Source organism: Clavelina lepadiformis, chromosome 1 (genome assembly GCF_947623445.1).
Source record: "Clavelina lepadiformis chromosome 1, kaClaLepa1.1, whole genome shotgun sequence".
Lineage (NCBI taxonomy): Eukaryota > Metazoa > Chordata > Ascidiacea > Aplousobranchia > Clavelinidae > Clavelina > Clavelina lepadiformis.
The window spans coordinates 28,022,556-28,042,748 of record NC_135240.1 but is presented as its reverse complement, the minus strand read 5'-3'; the positions used below and the strand labels follow the sequence as shown (position 1 = coordinate 28,042,748).

The following is a 20,193-nucleotide window of genomic DNA, read 5'->3' as shown; positions in this document are numbered from 1 at the left end:
TGACATTCCATGATTATATATGACATTGTTTATATCTGTAACCTTTTTGCTGGGGAAAGTAAATGAACATGAAAAACTGTAAAAATTGTAGGTAATAAAAAGAGCCTGTTAAGATAAAGATAAATTTTAAGTTAGAGATTAATTTTATGATTACAACATCTCCATTTATAACAGATCAAATAACACGTTAACTGAAAACTTCACAAAAAGTCCAAAGTAAAGTTGAAAAGTCGGTCAATAGTAGTAGTTGTGAGAGTGTGGGGTTGGGTGCAAATATTTTCTTAACCTTATTCAAATTATAGCATTTATGCACCAAAATTGAAAACAATCTTGAAATGTTGCAGCAAAAGTGGCGAAAAAAAACCACAATTTGCTGAAGAACAGATTCTGTAAGAATAACATGGAAATGATTTTTTATAAAGTTGATTTATGTCCTAACAGGTTGTCAAAGTGTCATTATTTCTGAGGTCATGCTTTGTTGTGAACTTTCAAATAAAATAAACAAAATGAGAAAAAAAAATTCAAAACAACTGTGCCTTCAACTTAAACAACTTCTCACAATTAGGACACTGATGTGGTAGCCTTATGTTGTGAATTGTCATATGACACCGCAAATAACCGCTTTGTGTAAATGAATTGCAGCAAACATCGCAAGTACTCTAAACAGTGTGAACTTTTATATGACACAGCCAATTGCTATTTTCTGAAAATGATTTGCAGCACACATAGCATCGGTAAGGACACTCTCTAAAGTGAAATTTCATGTGAATTCCCAATCTGCTGTTTCGTGAAAATGATTTGCAGCACCACATTGATAAGGACGCTCTCCAGTGAGAACTGTCATGAGTTTCCAAATAGCTATTTTGTGAAGCGATTTGAACAAATCTACTATTGATGTGGCCGCATATCCATGTCCGTAAATGAGTTTGCTTTCGGGTTAGGATATTTTATCACAAACTGAGTTACAGGAATGCTTGTTTCTGTCATTTTAAATAATTGCCATAGAATTTTTAACCTTGCTGGTAAAATTGTAATGTTTTTTTCAATTCGCATTGGTCTATGCACGGTTTAAATCAGTGGTTCCCAACCTTTTTTGGTGTCGGGGCCGAATTTCAAACTTCAGAGTACGTATGGAGCCGCATGAAAACACTCAAGTAATTTTAACGAAAATTTTAAAGCATGAAATCATGTACCAACGAATAGCAACACTAACAAGAAAAATAACACAAATCAATTTAATGTCCAACTTGGCATTGGCTTTGAGCTTTAACAACTTTGTCAAAGCGAGGCGAAATTGTGGTTTAGGATTCAGGAGGCGGTTTATGATTCACAATAATTAGACAATGGACCATTCACAACAGTATAAAGTAGACTACAAGGTGGTGCTGTAAGATGTAAAATGAAACATTTGTAAAAAATTTTGACCTAACGCTATAAAATTTGACCAATTTTATACTTTTTTTGACAAGTCAAAAAATTATCGCCCTAATTATTACAAATAGATTTTTTATTTTTTTGTGGGATTTTCAGGGGTCATCGAGAGCCGCAAGAAGGCTAGCTTGGAGCCGCATGCGGCTCTAAGAGCCGCGGTTGGGAACCACTGGTTTAAATGTTCTTTGTTTCTGTAAGAAGACATTCTATAGTAAACCATAAAGTTGTCAGCAAATGAAAATAAACAGTGATCTTGTGAATTTGTGCTTTAGGCCTACTTGCAGCAAGTTTTAAAAACCTATGTTTAGAATCACGATCACTTAGGCCTAACTAAATGCACGGTTTCAAATTGCCTAATTTTCTAATCAGTTTTCCAGTCTAAGCGAACCTATATATTTTGGGGCTACCCGCTTTGCTACGATCTTGCCGTGTAGTACTTTTTACCATTAAGCCAGACTGGCGGGACTGCGCCGCCGCTAATAAATAATTACAAATGTTACAAATACAGTACACTCAATCATATTAGATTTCTATGAATGATGAAAATTCTCAAAGTTTTATATCTAGTAAAAAATCTGAAAATAAAAGTTAACCTTATAGAATGCCAACTTATTTTTTTTTATATTTTACTTTTCACTGGGTTAACACAGTTCAGCCACCATAATCTTTCTAGATAAGATATTTAAGTATCAAATTGGGGGAATCCTGAAATGAAGAATATCAAGTGTAAACCATCTGGTGTTAGCCAGAAACATTGGCCTATGTATGTTGGTGTGTTATATTTGAATGTTACTGTGCCGCTATTAACTATATTATGTTAATTGATGTTTTTTCTCAGACTGAGAAAACCTTTGCATGACTTAAACCAGGCTAGGATTCCTCATTGTTAGAGTCCCGGTTACCGAGCTAGCCTTTTGTGCAGTTTCCGATTGTTGCAGGTTTATTTATTTTGCTTTTTATCCAGTACCACAAGCAATTGAAGAACAAATATGACAAAGTTCAATCTAATACGGGGGCAGGGTCAAGACTTAACACCACACATTCAAACGTGAAAGTCGAAGTGATTAGTTCATATAAAGCCAGTGGAAGTGGTAGATGGCGACCGATAACAAAAGCAAATCAACCAACTCGTCACTGATGTGCTAAATGTGTTTTATCTGCATAAGATCTCTTACTTGCAATTAATATATGTTTATTCTAATATTATTGGTTGTTTTCAGAAACTAAAACAGAAGCAAGTATCACCTATGTGCATCATTGGGTAGGGATAAACCATATCATTGCATCAAAATTGCTGCCACTAGGAACAGGCTAATTCAAGAAAAACCACAACTTACAAAAGAATTTCATCTGAAAAAAGTCGAGACGAGATTTAATTGCACAATTATTGAAAAACACCTTGAAATTTACAGTGACAACTTGAACAATCTAGAAGATTTTAATTTCCAATCAAATCCTTAAAAATGTCTTTAAAAATATACGTATCTCAGAGGTGCGTTGAAAAAAAAAAACAATATTTAAGGCATCATCAACTTCATGGTTTAACATTTTCATGTATAATAGATACACTACAATAGATAATTTAAGGCTGACACAAATAAAATTTAGTGAAACAAATCTGGCAACAGAATTGAGTTGCGATGGATAAACTTTAATAAATATTATTTACATGTGCCTTTTAATTATGTAGTCTACCATGCATATGACTGCAAGGAATGATTTTTTCAACCAAAGCAGAGTGTGGGTTGAGATGATGATGCATAGTTTTAGTACTAAAGATTCTTCATGGCATCTTTAGACACCAGTTAAAATTTTAGCTTTAGTTCCAACATCAGCATTTCCACCACAGAGGACAACCCCAATATTCTTGACGTCATCTTTTGAGAACTTCTCACTGACGATGGCTGCGATGCCCACACCTGATGTGGTTCAATTACAAGCTTAGCTCTTTCCCAAACCAGCCTTGTTGCCTCTATGATTTGCTCTTCTGATACAGTGATGACACCATCCAGCAGATCTCTTATAATGGGCCAGGCATTTTCACCAATTGTCACTTTAGCACCATCGGCGATGGTAACCACAGGATGGTCCACTGGTGTGATGTGGCTGTTACATTTTGATATGTAACAATCGTTTGCTTTTTCTGGTTCAACAGCATAGATCTTGATTGAAGGTTTGATGTGTTTTGCAGCGATGGTGATGCCACTTATCAGTCCTCCTCCTCCAACTGGGACTACAATTGCGTCGAGATCAGGATTTTGTTTCAACATTTCAAACCCGATTGTACCTTGACCACTGATTACTTCGGCTGTCTGATTTGCGTGGATAAAACATCCCCTTTTTCACGACAATCTTTTTCTGCTCCTTCCTCTAGAGCTTTCTCAGTTGATGCGCATTGCACAACGAAACTGTCATAACTCTTCACTGTATTTTTCTTGCACTCGGGGGCATTGCTTGGCATCACAATATATGCGGGTATGTGGAAATTGTTAGCAGCTTTTGCCACAGCTTGTCCATGATTTCCACTGCTGTGTGTGACAATGCAGTCGGGTTTTATGTTCTTTCGCACAAGAGAAGCGATCGCATTTGCTGCTCCTCTGATCTTAAATGATCCGGTTTTCAGTTTCTACATTCGATGGTTGCGATGGTTTTTCAACTGGCATTACATTATTTGTGGTTTCATATTTTTTACTTCTGCAAGAAGCTTTGAATACATATCTTTCATGTTTTCTTGCATTTTGGCAAATCCCAAATTCAGATCTTGTCGCATTGATTTCAATTCTTGCAAAATCAGGTCGCTAAATTCTTTTAATATAATGGCTACTGGCAAACCACTTGGATGACACTGTATACTAATTAATAATACTTTTAAACTCCTATTGTTAAAAAACAAAAAGCAAGCTGTAATGTCAAGTTTGAAATAAAACATATTTCGACACATTGCACACTGTGTTTGAATAACACAGCATAAGATGACAACAAAGACCATAACAGTCGTGCTTAGTGTGATAGTTTGCAGAATTTCAGAGTTGCATCTCATGCAAAAGAACACTGAACAAAGAATTTAGCATCAGCAAAACTTAACAGTAAATCACTTGGATAACAAACCATGTAAAGAGCTTTGAGCATTTGACAAAAAAAACATTGTAAAAGGTGTTATGAAGTTATTGCATTCTCAATATTGACACAAACTTAAAGTTTATAGTTGTAAAATACCTTAGCTGATGTCTATTTCACCATGGTTATGCACCTATACAGCATACAAAACAAAACAGAGCCACACAATACAGTAACTTAACAGACAAAAGTGAAAACTGTCCGGAAAAACAAGGTATAACAAAGTTTTTAACAAATTCATCTCTAGCTTTGCTGTTTGAAGTTCAAGTTTTTAAATGACACTCAGATACTTATATGAAAAAGTAAACAAATCTAAAACTAAAAATATTGTTACAGAATGTATGCGACTGAAGCATTAAATATCTATGTCTTTGCATTAAGAAAACAATCTCAAAATGTTGTAGCAAAAATGATTTCAAAACATGAATCATTAAACAACAGAATGTTTAAGAATAAAATGTAATTGATTTTTAGAAGTAAATTCATGTCCAAATAGCTTTTTAAAATGTCATTATTTCTCTGGTGATCCTGAGTTGTAAACTTTCCTGTGACCTGATAAATCCGACATCAATCCAAACGACTTCCCACAACAAGAACACTGTTATCGTTATCTCAAGTGTCACAAATAGCTCCGATGTGAAAGTAATTTAAAGCAAAAACCACATTTATAAGCATTCTAGCCAGGGTGTACCGTCATATGACTTCGGAGATGGCCGGCTTGTGAAAATAATTTAAAACAAACTTCGCATTGATAAGGACGTTCTCCAATGTGGACTTTCATATGACGCTGCAAATTGCTTTGATTTGAAAAAGATTTGCAACAAACCTGACATTGATAAGGATGATGTTCTCCAGTGTGGACTTTCATGTGAGTTCTCAAACTTTGTGTAACTGATTTGCAACAAATCTGACATTGATAAGGATGTTCTCCAATGTGGACTTTCATACGATGCGGCAAATTTCTGTGTCGCTATCGCTATCTAGTGTGAACTTTCATGTGAGTTGTCAAACTGCTAATTCGTGAAAATGATTTGCAACAAACATCACATTGATAGGGTCGCTCCCCAGTATGGACTTTCATATGTTGCTGCAAATTGCCGTTTTGTAAAAATGATTTACAGCAAACATCGCATTGATAAGGGCGCTCCCCAGTGTGGACTTTCATATGACACTTCAAATTGCTGTTTTGTGAAAATGATTTGCAGCAAACATCGCATTGATAAGGGCGCTCTCCAGTGTGAATTTTCATATGATGCTGCAAATTGCAGTTTAGTGAAAATGATTTGCAGCAAATGTCACATTCATAAGAACGCTCTCCAGTATGGACTTTCATATGTTGTTTAAAGTGCTGTTTTGTGAAAATGATTTGCAGCAAACATCACATTGATAAGGAAGCTCTCCATTATGGACTTTCATATGTTGCTTCAAATTGCTGTTTTGTGAAAAAGATTTGCAGCAAACATCGCATTGATAAGGGCGCTCTCCAGTGTGAATTTTCATATGATGCTGCAAATTGCAGTTTAGTGAAAATGATTTGCAGCAAACATCACATTCATAAGGACGCTCTCCAGTGTGGACTTTCATATGACGCTGCAAATGGCTGTTGTGTGAAAATGATTTGCAGCAAACATCACATTGATAAGGGCGTTCTCCAGTGTGAATACGCACATGATACTGCAAACTGCTCTAAGTAAAAATGATTTGCAGCAAACATCGCATTGATAAGGGCGCTCTCCAGTGTGGACTTTCATATGACGCTGCAAATGGCCGCTTTGCAAAAAAAATTTACAGCAAACATCACATTGATAAGGGCGCTCTCCAGTGTGGACTTTCATATGACGCTGCAATTGGTCGATTTGTGAAAATGATTTGCAGCAAACATCGCATTGATAAGGGCGCTCCCCAGTGTGAACTTTCATATGAGTTTTCAAATTGCTATTTTGCGAAAATGATTTGCAACAAATCCGGCATTGATATGGCTGCTCACCAGTGTGGACTTTCATATGACACTGCAATTGGCCGCTTTGTAAAAATGATTTGCAGCAAACATCGCATTGATAAGGGCGCTCCCCAGTGTGGACTTTCATATGACGCTGCAAACTGCTGTTTAGTAAAAATGATTTGCAGCAAACATTGCATTGATAAGGACGCTCGCCAGTGTGAACTTTCATATGAGTTTTCAAATTGCTATTTTGCGAAAATGATTTGCAACAAATCCGGCATTGATATGGCTGCTCACCAGTGTGAGTCCTTGAATGAGATTTCAAGTTTGATTTGTTTTTAAAAGATTTATCACAAACTTTGCAGGAAAAATGTTTTCCTTTGTCTTTTTCCTTAGTTGCCATCAAACATCCAATATTGCTGTTAATGTTTTTACAATTTGTCTTTTCTTTATCAGAAAACTTCAAAGCTGACATGTTGCAATCGTTGTATTTGTCTACAATCTTTTGATTTAAGTTTTCAAACTCAGCAATTGTTGATTTTTAAACATTTATAGTTACACAATCCTGTAAAATAACTTAGCTGATGTCTATGTCATCATGGTTATGCACCTATACAGCATACAAAACAAAAGGAGAGCAGCATAAAGAATAACTTAACATACAAAAGTGAAAACTGTCCAGAAAAACAAGGTACAACAAAGTTTTTAACAAATTCATCTCTAGCTTTGCTGATTGAAGTTCAAGTTTTTAAATGACACTCAATCACTTACATCAACCCGCGGCCTTAGCCCGCGGTGTGCAACCCGCGGCCTGCAAAGGAAAAATGTGCGGCCCGCGAAACGAGTTTTTATTTAGTTTAGTCTGCTATATGCAATCAATTCCAATCCCCTTGCAGTGCTGAATCAAACCTTGGCTGAATGTCTGTGACGCAACAATACCCTAACCGTTTTGTTGCGTCACAGACAGACGATTAGGGCCTAACGGCTAGCTTGTGCAAAGCAAGAACGTAATTCACAAAGATGTCAATTGCTGAGCAGTTAGCATTTCAAGGAAAATGTAGACGCTGTTAAATAAGTAAGAAAGGGCAATTGAAGGTTAAGCAATTAGTAAATAGTCTGAGAGATTGAGTAGCTAAAGTATGTAACAGTCTTAACTAGCACCTTGAAATGACTGACTTACTGTAAACTGGTTTTCAGGTACAAACTTTTCACTCTGCAAATAATTGTAATATATATCAGATTTACTAATCACTCTGCAATGGCTAATTTTGTAGCAAATTTGCAGCAGACAAAAAAGAGAAAGTTGGAGGATGAGAATCGAATGTTTCAGACAAGATGGACTTTTGAGTACTTCTTCATTGAAAATACAGATAAAAGGCCTTTATGTCTTATTTGCAAGCAAACTGTTAATGCTACAAAAGAGTGCAACATTAAACGACACTACAAGACAATGCATTCTAAAGATGTTTATGGAAAGCTAGCTGTACATAACAGAGAGCTGAAAGTAAAGCAACTGCAGGAAGAATTAAAAATTCAACGTTCGATGATTCGAAAAATGCATAGTGATAGCGAAAAAGCAGTCCGGTGCAGTTACTTAACTGCACTAAGAATAGCTAAAAGCATGAAACCGTAATCTGACGGCAATTTTGTGAAGCAGTGCGTTATGGATATTGCACAAGAAATGTGGCCTAAAATGAAGTGTGAGTTCGAGAAGATAAGTATGTCACGGTGGACGATAACGAGGCGTATCGATGATCTTGCTAGTGATATTAGCGACACTCTCAGGGATAAGGCGAAGAACTTTGTTTCATGGAGTTTTGCGATGGATGAAAGTATGGACCAGAAGGACACGGCACAGTTGGCCATATTTGTGAAGGGAGTGGACAAAGAGTTAAACGAAACGGAAGAGCTTCTGTCAATGAAGGGTACGACAACTGGTGCTGATATTCTGACTGAAATACTTGGTGCTTTTGACAAGTTTGGGCTGGACTTGTCCAACTTATGCGGACTCGCTACTGATGGTGCTCGATCAATGTCGGGAACTGGTATTGGATTCGTAGGCCTCTCTAAGTCTGCCTTGAAGGAGAGAAATATCAATGATGATATTGTGATTTTTCATCATGTATCATTCACCAACAAAATCATTCACCAACAAAACCTATGCGCAAAATCCTTGAAATTCAAACACGTCTTGGACCCGGTTATCAAAGCCGTAAATTTCATTCGAGCACGAGGGCCCCCCCATCGCCAGTTTCAAAAGTTTCTAGATCAGTGGTTCTTAAACTGGGGGATGCGCCCCGCTTGGGGGGCGTGTAGGATTCATAAGGGGGGTGCGAGAGATGACAAATGTGCATTATCTTCTACATTCTTCATTAAAGATGTGCATTACCTTCTACAAAGCCTCGAATTAAACGTTTGGTTTCCCAAAAACAACTACATCCGTCACATTAATGAAAGTTAATTGAAAATAAATTGTTGTTTTGTTTAATGCTTTTTTTTATTTTGCAATGAGGTGGGGCGCGGATTTTTTAGGTACCGTCAAGGGGGGGCGTGTGCCAAAAAGTTTAAGAATCCCTGTTCTAGATGATCTCAACACGACACATCAAGATCTAGTGTACTTTTCCGAGGTGCGTTGGTTGAGCAAAGGTGGCATGTTACGACGATTTTACGAATTGCGGGAAGAAGTTTAAGGGGCGCCCAATAGCTGAAATGGAAGACGAAAATTGGTTGTGCGAGCTAGCTTTCTTGGTTGATATAACTGTGCACCTGAATGAACTCAACACAAAACTGCAGCGAAAAAGCCAGTATGCGAATGAGATGTATGGCCACATAAAAGGCTTTATGAACAAATTACGACTTTGGATAAGTCACATGCAGACACGAAATGTGTTTCACTTTCCAACTTTGAGAGACTGTGGAATGAATTTGGAGAAGAAGACTGAATTTGTAGAGCAACTTGAAAAATTGTTGCATGAATTTTCAGCTCGTTTCAAGGACTTCAAATCTCATGAACATTTGTTTGAGATATTCTCTTCTCCGTTCAACACAGATGTTGACAGAGCACCAGCTGAAATCCAACTCGAACTGATTGATCTCCAACAACAGAGTGATTTAAAAGAAAAGTATTTGGAAAAGAAACTTGGCGATTTTTACCGAAAACATCTCACCCAAGATGACTTTCCACATTTGAAAAAATTCATAGCTTCAAAAATGGCACTTTTTGGCTCGACGTATTTGTGCGAACAATTTTTTTCCAAAATGGGCTTTATGAAATCCCCCTATCGATCGGTTTTGACAGACGAACACTTGGAAAATGGACTTCGAATTGCTAGCACTTCCTTTGAAGCAAATTTGGAAAAAGTCGTCGGGAAAATGAGCCAGTTGCAAATTTCTCACTGAATTCGTTTAAAGCGGGTGTGACAATAAATTTAAATTACAGTTTTCTTTAGAAATTCCTGCGTCTTAACTTATATTTCTGCAAGGAGATAACCCCTAATAAAGTCACAAGACCAATAACGAAAGAAACTGTTATTGATTTTGTGCTTTTAACTACGTGTATGTTAATTAAAGGTGTGGCCCGCGGTTTCAACCAGTTGCTGGGATCTGGCCCTCTTGTACAAAAGGTTGCACACCCCTGACTTACATGACAAAGTAAACAAATCTGAAACAAAAATATTGTTACAAGATGTATGTCAACTATGGCCTTAAGAACTCTAGTAGTTAAATTACGTATTATTGTACAAAAAGTTAAAATTTATTGTAGTAAAGAAGAGCAAAAATCTGAACACATACCTAGCCTATTCTGAAAAGGGAAATGAGCTAATTACAAATCACTGCCAAAAAAAACTACAAATAAGACACAACAAAAACTGTTCAATACATTTGTCTAAAATATAATCGCACTAGTGATGAGTGTTGAAAATTCATTGCAAGCGAACGTGTTCTTAAAGTTTTTACTAAATGAAGCCCTGAAATGAGACAATTTCTTCATTCTATAACTAAAAGACAGTACTATTCAACTTGGGAGTAATTTTGTTATAAGTATCAAACGGTTTCATTGAAACTCGGTACTTGCCGGTGCTTAAGGTTCAGGTTATGCAAAGGATAACTCCGGTACTTGCCGGTGCTTTCTCTACACATAGACATCTTATATATAACAACAATTATATATATCTAGATTCTAGAATCTAGAGCTTCTATTTGCATGCATCAGAGGCAAAAATGGATTTAATAATATATAATCCAAATGTAATACAGTTTAAGTCAATTATCAATAAACTTTTGCTTAAAAATGCCATAACAAGTTCTAAATATACAAACTGCATAACATTTGAAAAGCCATGTAGTTCAATAAAGTGGATATATATTTCATTATACCAAGATGCTATACTTGGATACATTCAGGATACTTGGTCAGAAAACTAAACGATAGAATAACTTGCTCATATTGTGCTGAAGCACTTATACAACAGAAGAGTTCCAAAGATGACCACAACTACAGCACAAAAAATGTCTATATACCTGGCATTCATTCAAGACAAAGATCGAGGCAGCTTAATTACCCCATCAGCAGGTGTTGTAACTGTGGTCAGACAGGCAGAGAAGCTCTTTCGAGCTGCTGTTTGTGGATTTAATTCACTAAATCTTAAAATTTGTATCAAGGATCATCTCAGTCAAAACCTGTGTGAATTAATTTATGAAAAAGTTAAAAATTATGATTCTTTTCCTTTCCTAAGAAACCATGATGACGATTTTGAGATTTGACGTGAAGATCTTCATTGTTTACAATTAATAAAGAAAATTATTAAAGAATTTTTCACCATCACGGTTTTGACCTATGGCCAGCATTATACCAAAACTGTAATATAAAAACACAAAATTGGTTACCGGCAGCAATCAAACAAACTTGTTTTATTTAGCAATGTCTAAGTCATTCTCATTACTCATGATGATTACTTTCTGAGAACATCCGAAAAATGTTTGAAAGGTATGAAACATATTAGATATGGTTTATATTAGGTTTCATAATATTTCAGTTCGTGTCTTTCACATTAACACCTAATTTTGTAAAAAATATGCATCAATCAATTGCTTTGAATCATGCAACTCTTACTCGAATGATGGGCTACCCCCATTGCCTTATGCTATACGGTACCGGTAGGCAATTAGTCTAGGCAAGCTTATTCATCGATACTGCTAAAATACAAATATTTACAAAAACAGTCTGAGATAGTGCAGTGCAAACACCTCGGCCTTTCTAAAAACTTTCATAGGATTAGGCCTATACTATACAGAACTACTCCAATTTACAATATTGGCTAAAAGCCCTTTCCCTCACTCTAACCCAGGGGTTCCCAACCGGTGGTATGGTACGCGGGAGCTTTTAAGGTGGTACCAGAGCAGCTCTCCGTTGCATGCGATATACAGTATAGTAGTATAACAATTTAATTTTGAGTTGCTAAAATATGCGAACAACACTTTTATTTATTTCCGTACTAAATTCTCTGCACTCAGTAAGCTACTTTTGTCGATCTTGCTCCCTGCTGTCATTGTTATTAATACAATGCTGCTGTGCGAATATTGGATAAAATTAGTTGTTTTGAAAATAGTGGTACGTATTGACAATCCGTGGTGGCTAAGTGGTACGAGAACATAAAACGTTGGGAACCCCTGCTCTAACCCAAGTTACCCAACGCTTTTGGGCGCACGTGTCGTCGCAGGTTTCTTCACTCAGCGAGAGTTGGATATCTTGTTGTTATATATAAGATATCTATGTTTCTCCATCTATAAAACATCATCCATTAAATAGACATCACATAAAATTACCATTTCCAGTGGAGATTAAAAACGGCCATGCTTGTAAATTCATAAAACCCGGTGCTTGGATCTTTGTAAAACTCAATGCTTATATAATACAATTAAAGACTGCTACCGGCATATTCGTAAAACTCGGTGCTTATAACATACAATTAAAGACCGGTATTGGCATATTCGTAAAACTCGGCACTTACCCAACACAATTTAAGGCCGGTGATTACTTATTCGTAAAACCTGGTGCTTATCCATAACAAATTATGGTCGGTACTTAAATAATAATTATAATCGAATAACACGGTTCTTATAATATACATATTAAAGCCGGTGCTTGTACATCTGTATTTCACATTCGGTTATCTTTGCCCCGCAGAAGACAAACTAGGGAATGAAAGTTTAAAGGTTTGGCATTCAATGGCTGAACAGTATGATACTGTAACTTTATGGAATGCCTATATACTCGAAAAGAAAATACCGTACACAAGTTACAGATGTTGGTCTATTTATTGCGTCACAAATAGAGGTCGGCTGCATCAGTTGTTTGATGTCAGCTACAAAACCGGTGTCGTGCCGCATTTGTTCAGGACATTTTGACGTAGATATATCGCATGCCTCTGCGTTTTCCGCTCAAAAACCTTGGAGATTACCGTCGGTTTGAGAGAAAACTTGCAAACAAGAAAACAAAACATGCAGGGAAAGTAAGTTTTAAACCAGAAAATTTACGCTAGATTAATATACTTGCGTATATAGTTTCCTTATCCTTATATCCGAATATGTTTCCCTTGTCCGCCATTACCTTTACCATTTCGCTAAGTGAAGTAATGCATAGATTTTCTACAGAAATTACTGTAACAAATATGTGAAATTGCGATCACATTAATGCAAAATCTATATCATAAAACTTGGACAGGTATGAAAGCTGCTCTTGGGATAAAGCAACACTACGCAGACGATCTCTCAGCTATTTCGCCAAGATTGTGCCGGTGGCGGTGATGAAAACATTCAATGCCTTATACAAGCAGCAAACATCTTGGGCAAATCTCTGGTTAAACTTATTCTAAAATTCTTTAACATTGTTGTCGAAGAGCGTCTTACATTGAGTTTCAGAGGCGCTATTTAATTCTGCGTGACAAGAGCTTCGTATCTTTAAGTATATTACATACGAAGCTGTATTGGATGCGGCGTCCCGTCAAACAGGGTAAAATTAAGATTTCTATGATTCTGTGGACAAAACATTTAAATACAAGGCTAGACCAATCAGAGAGCTGTATGGTTGTTTTTGTTTTGTAAGCTTGGGAATTACCCTACCGGTTGGAGTGCTTGAATAACCTAACGTAATAGGTTGCGTGCAAACTTAAGCTAAAAATTGCCTTGAAAGTAGCAAAATTGGGTTTTTGGGTCAAAACATTTGGTGTGGATAATGCGCCACTATTACAAAATCTGAAACATGTTTTTTTACGGCAAGTTATGGAAAGTGAGTCCAAGCTTTGTCCTTATGAAAACCACGCAATGAACGTTCAAATTGAAGAGAAACTGACATTTACACTCTGGTTAGTGTATACCACAATTATAATGTTTATTGCAATCTGAATTTTAAGAACAATTAGAACAAGTTTTCACGGCATGTGTAAGCACATCTTTTTACATTACACAAACACTTGAGGAGATGGATCTCAGAACAGTTACGATCTATTTCCTTCTCGATCATTCATACTCGCTCTAATTTTCCAACTCTCTAATCATAGCATGCAACGATACATATATACACTGAAGGAGAGCATTAAAGAAACAGAGTTCCGTCTTGAGGTGTAATACGCTTTATCAATCAATCATATCAATCGACCTTAAATGAAACAGCAATTGTCATTGTGTATAGCCGAGGATAATTTTTTACGATTATGCAGTGGTTACGCATCGATTATTGCCATAAATAAATGCCAAAAATATAGATTTCTCATCTAATTATGACAGAAATAGAGGATGTTATTACATCACAATATATAAAAGTTCGGTTATATTTGATGACAAATTCGTATCCTAAAATCAATCCAAAATAAATTATGTGTTTGTTAATAGAAAGACTGTTTACCAATGTCTTCTTCTAGTCAATTTACGACATCACTTTTTTGCACTACCGTACCAGTGCTATTATACCAAATAGTTGAGCATGAAAGTGCTCTTGTAGGTAGCAAGGTCAAACAGTGCACAAACAGATAACTCCCATTTCATTAAAAACCCCACTTATAATAATTGTCAATCATGTTTTACTGCAGAAATATATATAGATCTATTTACAATATATCTTATTAAAACTTAAACCAAATAATTTATTATAAATGGTGCTCTCCAACGTGGATTATCAGTTTATCACATTTCAACGAAACATCGCATTGAAAAAAGCGTTCTCCAGTACGGACTATCATATGACGCAACATATGACTATTTCACATATGACTATTTCTTAGCAAAAATGGTTTGAAACAAACATCCCAAATTTTGCATTGATAAGGGCACTCTCCGATGTGATCTGTTGGATGACGCTGCAAATAGCTGTTTTGCAAAATGACTTCAGACAAATATCACATTGATAAGGGCACTATAAAGTGTGGACATTCATATGACTTTGCAAATGGCTTTTTAGCAAAAATGACTTCAAACAAACATCACATGTATATAGGCGCTCTCCAGTGTGGATTTTCACATGTTGCTTCAAAGTAGAACATTACTTGAAACAAACATCGCATTGATAAGGGCATCCACCAATTTCACCAAACATAGCAAATTGTTCTTTTTTGAAAAATAGTTTACAAGAGGCCTTGCATTGATAAAGTCTCTCCCAAGTTTGGACTTTCAAAAGGATGTTTTGCGAAAATTATTTACAGCAAACATTGTCTCCATAAGGGCGCTCTCAAATGTGGATTTTCGTATGTTGCTTCAAAGTACTGTTTCTCGAAAATGACTTGAAGCAAACATCGCATTGATAGGGGTGTTCTCCACTGTGGACTTTCAAATGACGATGCAATTTGCTGTTCTGTGAAAATGATTTGCCGCAACCATCACATTGATAAGGACGCTCTCCAGTGTGAACTTTCATATGTTGCTTCAAATAGCTGTTTCGTGAAAATGATTTGCAACAAATTTTGCATTGATAAGGGCGCTCTCCAGTGTGGATTTTCATATGACTTTGCAAATAGTTGCTTTGCGAAAATGATTTGCAGCAAACATCGCATTGATAAGGGCGCTCTTCAGTGTGGATTTTCATATGACTTTGCAAAATTCTGCGTTGTGAAAAAGATTTGCAACAAACATCGCATTGATATGGGCGTTCCCCAGTGTGGACTTTTATATGATCCTGCAAACTGCTGTTTTCTGAAAATGATTTGCAGCAAACATTGCATTGATAAGGGCGCTCTCCAGTGTGGACTTTTATATGACGTTGCAAATGGCTGTTTAGCGAAAATGACTTGAAGCAAACATCACACTGATAAGGGCGCTCTCCAGTGTGAACTTTCATATGACGTTGCAAATTGCTGTTTTGTGAAAATGATTTGCAACAAACTTTGCATTGATAAGGTTGGTCTCCAGTGTGGACTTTCATATGTTGCTTCAAATATCTGTTTAGTGAAAATGATTTGCAACAAATATTGCATTGATAAGGGCATTCTCCAGTGTGGACTTTCATATGAATTTGCAAATAGCTGTGTCGTGAAAAAGATTTGCAACAAATATTGCATTGATAAGGGCGCTCTCCAGTGTGGACTTTTATATGACGTTGCAAATGGCTGTTTAGCGAAAATGACTTGAAGCAAACATCACACTGATAAGGGCGCTCTCCAGTGTGGACTTTCATATGACGTTGCAAATTGCTGTTTTGTGAAAATGATTTGCAACAAACTTTGCATTGATAAGGTTGGTCACCAGTGTGGACTTTCATATGTTGCTTTAAAGAGCTGTTTTGTGAAAATGATTTGCAACAAACATTGCATTGATAAGGGCGCTCTCCAGTGTGGACTTTCATATGTTGCTTCAAAGTACTGTTTTCTGAAAATGATTTGCAGCAAACATCACATTGATAAGGTTGCTCACCAGTGTGGACTTTCATATGTTGCTTCAAAGTGCTGTTTCGTGAAAATGATTTGCAACAAACTCGACATTGATACAACTTTATACTCTTGTGAGTCTTTAAATGAATTTTCATGTTTGCTTTTTGTGTGAAAGATTCATCACAAACAGTGCAAGAGAATTGCTTCATTTTGTCATTTCCAACACTTGTTGAACACTGAATCTCCCTATATTTGCTCTTACTCTTTGTTATGATTTTATCAGGAAACTTCGTAGCCAACTTGTTGCATTCCTCATGTGAGCTTCTTTTATTTAAGTATTCAGAATCAACAACCTCATCATCGAATGTTGCATTCCATTCATTCTCCAACTGAGGGATAACAGTATTTGACATGAGAGTAAATGTGGCATCTGTCTCAGTCGGGAAAATCTCAATATCTTGCAATGACAAAGATTTTTCTTCAATAGCTTCAAGATGAGCTATAGCTGATGCCTTCTCTGAATGAACTTCCTGAATACTAATGCTAGTATCAGACTCAGACGGTATAGCTGATGGTTGCAATGTTTCTTCAAATGGCATTGCAATGTTCATGGTTTCAGTTCTTTTTGTTTCTGCAAGAAAATTTAAATACATGTCTTCCATGTTTTCTTGTATTTTGGCAAATTCCAACTTCACACCATGTTGTTGCATAGATTTTAATTTTTGTAAGATCGTATCACTGATTCTTTTTAAAACAATCTTGACATGCTTACCATGTGGATGACACTACATACTAAACAATGAAGTTGCTAGCTAAACAATTGACAAAAATGATAAAACAAAACAAAAATTGATGTTTAATGTAGCGTTAGATGGATACCAAATGAATAACATTCCATGATTATACATGAAATTATTTATTTTTGTAACCTATTTGCTAGGGAAAGAAAATTAACATGCACTTCTGTTAAAATGTTGGCAATATAAAGAAACTTGTGAAACTTTAAAAATTCTCAGAAGCATTCAAGGACGTTGCATTCAACAAAACTCAAAGCAATTTGAGATAAACATGTGCTAGCATAAGGTTACCATAACTGAAAAAGTCAAATTCCCGACGGTCTCAATGACTAACTTTGGCGACACCAAACAGGCGCTATATAGTTCGATTTTACAGTATGTTCTTACATTGTACTAAGCCAAATGCCTTATTTTGTCCGAAAGACAACACTACTTTCACGGAGGAAAAAAAGCACAGAATTGCCACATTTGTTTAGTCCAACAACTTTCTTTTACATTAATATTATACCTTTTATCTGCTTAACGAAAATAAGATCAATTTTGCTACATTCACTGCTGAAAAGTTACAAATACAAAGGTAGGTCTGGTTACTACACAGTAAACAGCCAAATTGATCTCACAAAATAAACTAGCCTAGTCAAATGACTTGACAAGCAAATAAGCCAATTTGCTCAATTACCAAATAGGCTAATAAAAATTACTATGCCACAAAGCAAAGTTAACTAAAAACACACTATATTGGCGTTAAGGCGATGTCATGTAACCGATAAGCCCAGAAGGACCTATGCCTGCATGTGGGTCTTCTACTGGAAGCAGCTTGCCTTCATCTCGTCAGTGAAGTTACATTTTCGCTTTATTATTCTCAACAGTAAAACAATAACTTTGTTCAATCTTTAGCACTAAACAAATTCTTACTGTGAAAATAGATTTAGATTTTATAAAATGCATTGTTCAAAAATCCAGGTAATTTAAGCACTTTTTAACATTTCCTTCTGATGCAAATTGGAACACCAAAATCCCGGTCATGTCTGGGAAAATCCTGACGCATGGCAACCCTAGATACCCATGTGAAGCTAAGAAGTACGCTATTGCTTATGTGCAATCTGTGTTAATACTAACATTACGATAACTCTGTAGCCTATGTAAAACAATATCAAAAACACATTTAAGGGGTCATGACCGAATTCAAAAACATAGGCTTTTCAATGCAAAGTACATTAAATCATGAAGCTACTATCGCAAAATAACATCATAATCCTTCCTTGAATTTCTGCTTGTAACGAAATCTAGGTTATTGCTGCCTACAGTGTTAATTGTGAGAGAATCCTTGTGCTCAACTTTTTATAACAACCACATAAACTTTACAGCAAGTTTTGAGCTTAAACTTTTAGAACAAATACTCCAAAATACCGAAAATTTAAACCCACACAAAATTTACCAGTTAGCTTACACCTGCAACCAGCTATGGCCAAAACAATAACAAATTAGTCCATGTTTTCATCACGTGCGCATTGGACCGGAAAATTTCCTAGTTTTTTTAATATGACGCTTTGAATGCAACATCTTCACATTCGCCATGTTGCCGGCTTAAAATTATCTTTCTATTGGAAAGTGACCCCTTACAAGTGAAATTTTTAATCCAACTGTCTATTTATGCTTGTTACTATGCTGTTCAGAATAAATGTAAGCAGTACAAGTTTACAAAGGGTCATCCTTATTACCCCGGACGAAATGTCTTCTGTGACAAAGGTGTCATCAACGATATAAAGAACTCTTTAAAGTTCGTTATATCGTTGGTGTCATCATCAGGTTAGTGGTGAGTTATCTAATTCCTGCATCAGCTATTGGCGGGGATCGTATTAGAATGATTGGTGATTCGACAATCTATATAATGCAGTACAAATAATCCTAAAGTGCAGTCTATATTTTACCGACATTGATGCTTCATTAAGTGACGCAGTGTGACAATTGCGTCACGAATCACGAGTTGTTTTCGAGATGTTTGAAATTTAATTTGCCATTTTACAGCCATTTTTATATGATAGTAGCGATCGTATTTATTTCTGTTTTCTTTATAGGCAGCATGGAACGCGACCTAGGGGAGACATTTGCCAAAAATTTACAACGTGATGGCTTTGCCGTTGACGTTCCCACAACTGACAACGATTCAAAGTTTTTGCCGGTTTTTTCAAGCCAATTTAATCAACTCAAGAACAACCGGTAATGCATCAGACATGCTGCGTCCATACCTTTCGATCCCTTGCTCGGCGTCTTCGAAAGCTTCGCCTGTATAAGCTCTTTCTTATAGAAGACACTGTAATGGAAAATGGGTATACGGCACCTGAACTTGAGAGGTTGACCCACTTAACTACAATAAGTAATTGTCGAAATGTCTATTGCGGGTAACAATATATGATTCTCATGGGGTCATCGTCTGCTTTTCTCAACCACAGATTTCATTATTTACCTTGACGGCTTATTTTCTGAAGGCTATCTTCAATTAGCACTGATCAATATTATAATGACTTATTTTCCACTGCTATAATATATGACCAAAGTCCTTGTTGGTTTTTAAACATTACAATAAAGTTGACTATCTTACAGCTCAACGTCTTCAAATTGATATCAAGAATGGTTACACAGGAATGACAACTGTATATACTGATTATATTGAAGTTTCCTTGAACAATTGCATTTAGACCATAGCCTATATTAGCACAGCAACAGCATAAAGACGTCCACGTTGCAGCGATAATCTTACTAGAAAAAACGCATTGAACAGCTGTGCATACCTCACGCAGGATAGGCAGGCACAACTTAAAACGGAAACAGGAAGGGATCGGCTCGCAATACGATGCATCACTGACGCCATGATTCGCAAAGCATACGTCCGAAAGCAAGAATTCTACACCGTATTCGATCTTTATACTTTACTATAATATCCCCTTATTATCACAACACTAACAGCGTGAAGGAAGCACGTTTTCGAAAGAAGTTTGCCATCAAGTGCCAGTCGAGGTTGTTTGCTGAGTACTAAGCCTGCATCGAA

At 36.3% G+C, this 20,193-nt stretch overlaps 2 protein-coding genes and 2 pseudogenes across 3 annotated transcripts; 1 reads left to right on the top strand and 3 right to left on the bottom strand.

Moving 5' to 3' along the window:
• Positions 1 to 3,236: 3,236 nt before the first annotated feature.
• LOC143449819 (serine racemase pseudogene) lies at positions 3,237 to 3,701 on the bottom strand (annotated as a pseudogene).
• An 864-nt stretch (positions 3,702 to 4,565) lies between these two features.
• LOC143471451 (uncharacterized) lies at positions 4,566 to 12,515 on the bottom strand (annotated as a pseudogene). The gene is made up of 2 exons (XR_013119549.1): positions 5,474 to 12,515; positions 4,566 to 5,392 (listed from the first exon to the last, which is right to left on the bottom strand). The product of XR_013119549.1 is annotated as an uncharacterized LOC143471451 (transcript).
• On the top strand, positions 8,154 to 9,889 carry LOC143449810 (general transcription factor II-I repeat domain-containing protein 2-like). Its single transcript, XM_076950140.1, has 2 exons — positions 8,154 to 8,702; positions 9,137 to 9,889. Exons 1-2 carry the CDS (start codon positions 8,154 to 8,156, stop codon positions 9,887 to 9,889), a joined length of 1,302 nt encoding a protein of 433 aa, XP_076806255.1.
• Positions 12,516 to 13,859: 1,344 nt separating the features above from the next.
• LOC143471416 (uncharacterized) lies at positions 13,860 to 19,886 on the bottom strand. The gene is made up of 2 exons (XM_076969873.1): positions 17,120 to 19,886; positions 13,860 to 16,978 (listed from the first exon to the last, which is right to left on the bottom strand). The coding sequence occupies exon 2, from the start codon at positions 16,956 to 16,958 to the stop codon at positions 15,213 to 15,215; it is 1,746 nt and encodes a 581-aa protein (XP_076825988.1). The 5' UTR covers positions 16,959 to 16,978; positions 17,120 to 19,886; the 3' UTR covers positions 13,860 to 15,212.
• Positions 19,887 to 20,193: the final 307 nt, after the last annotated feature.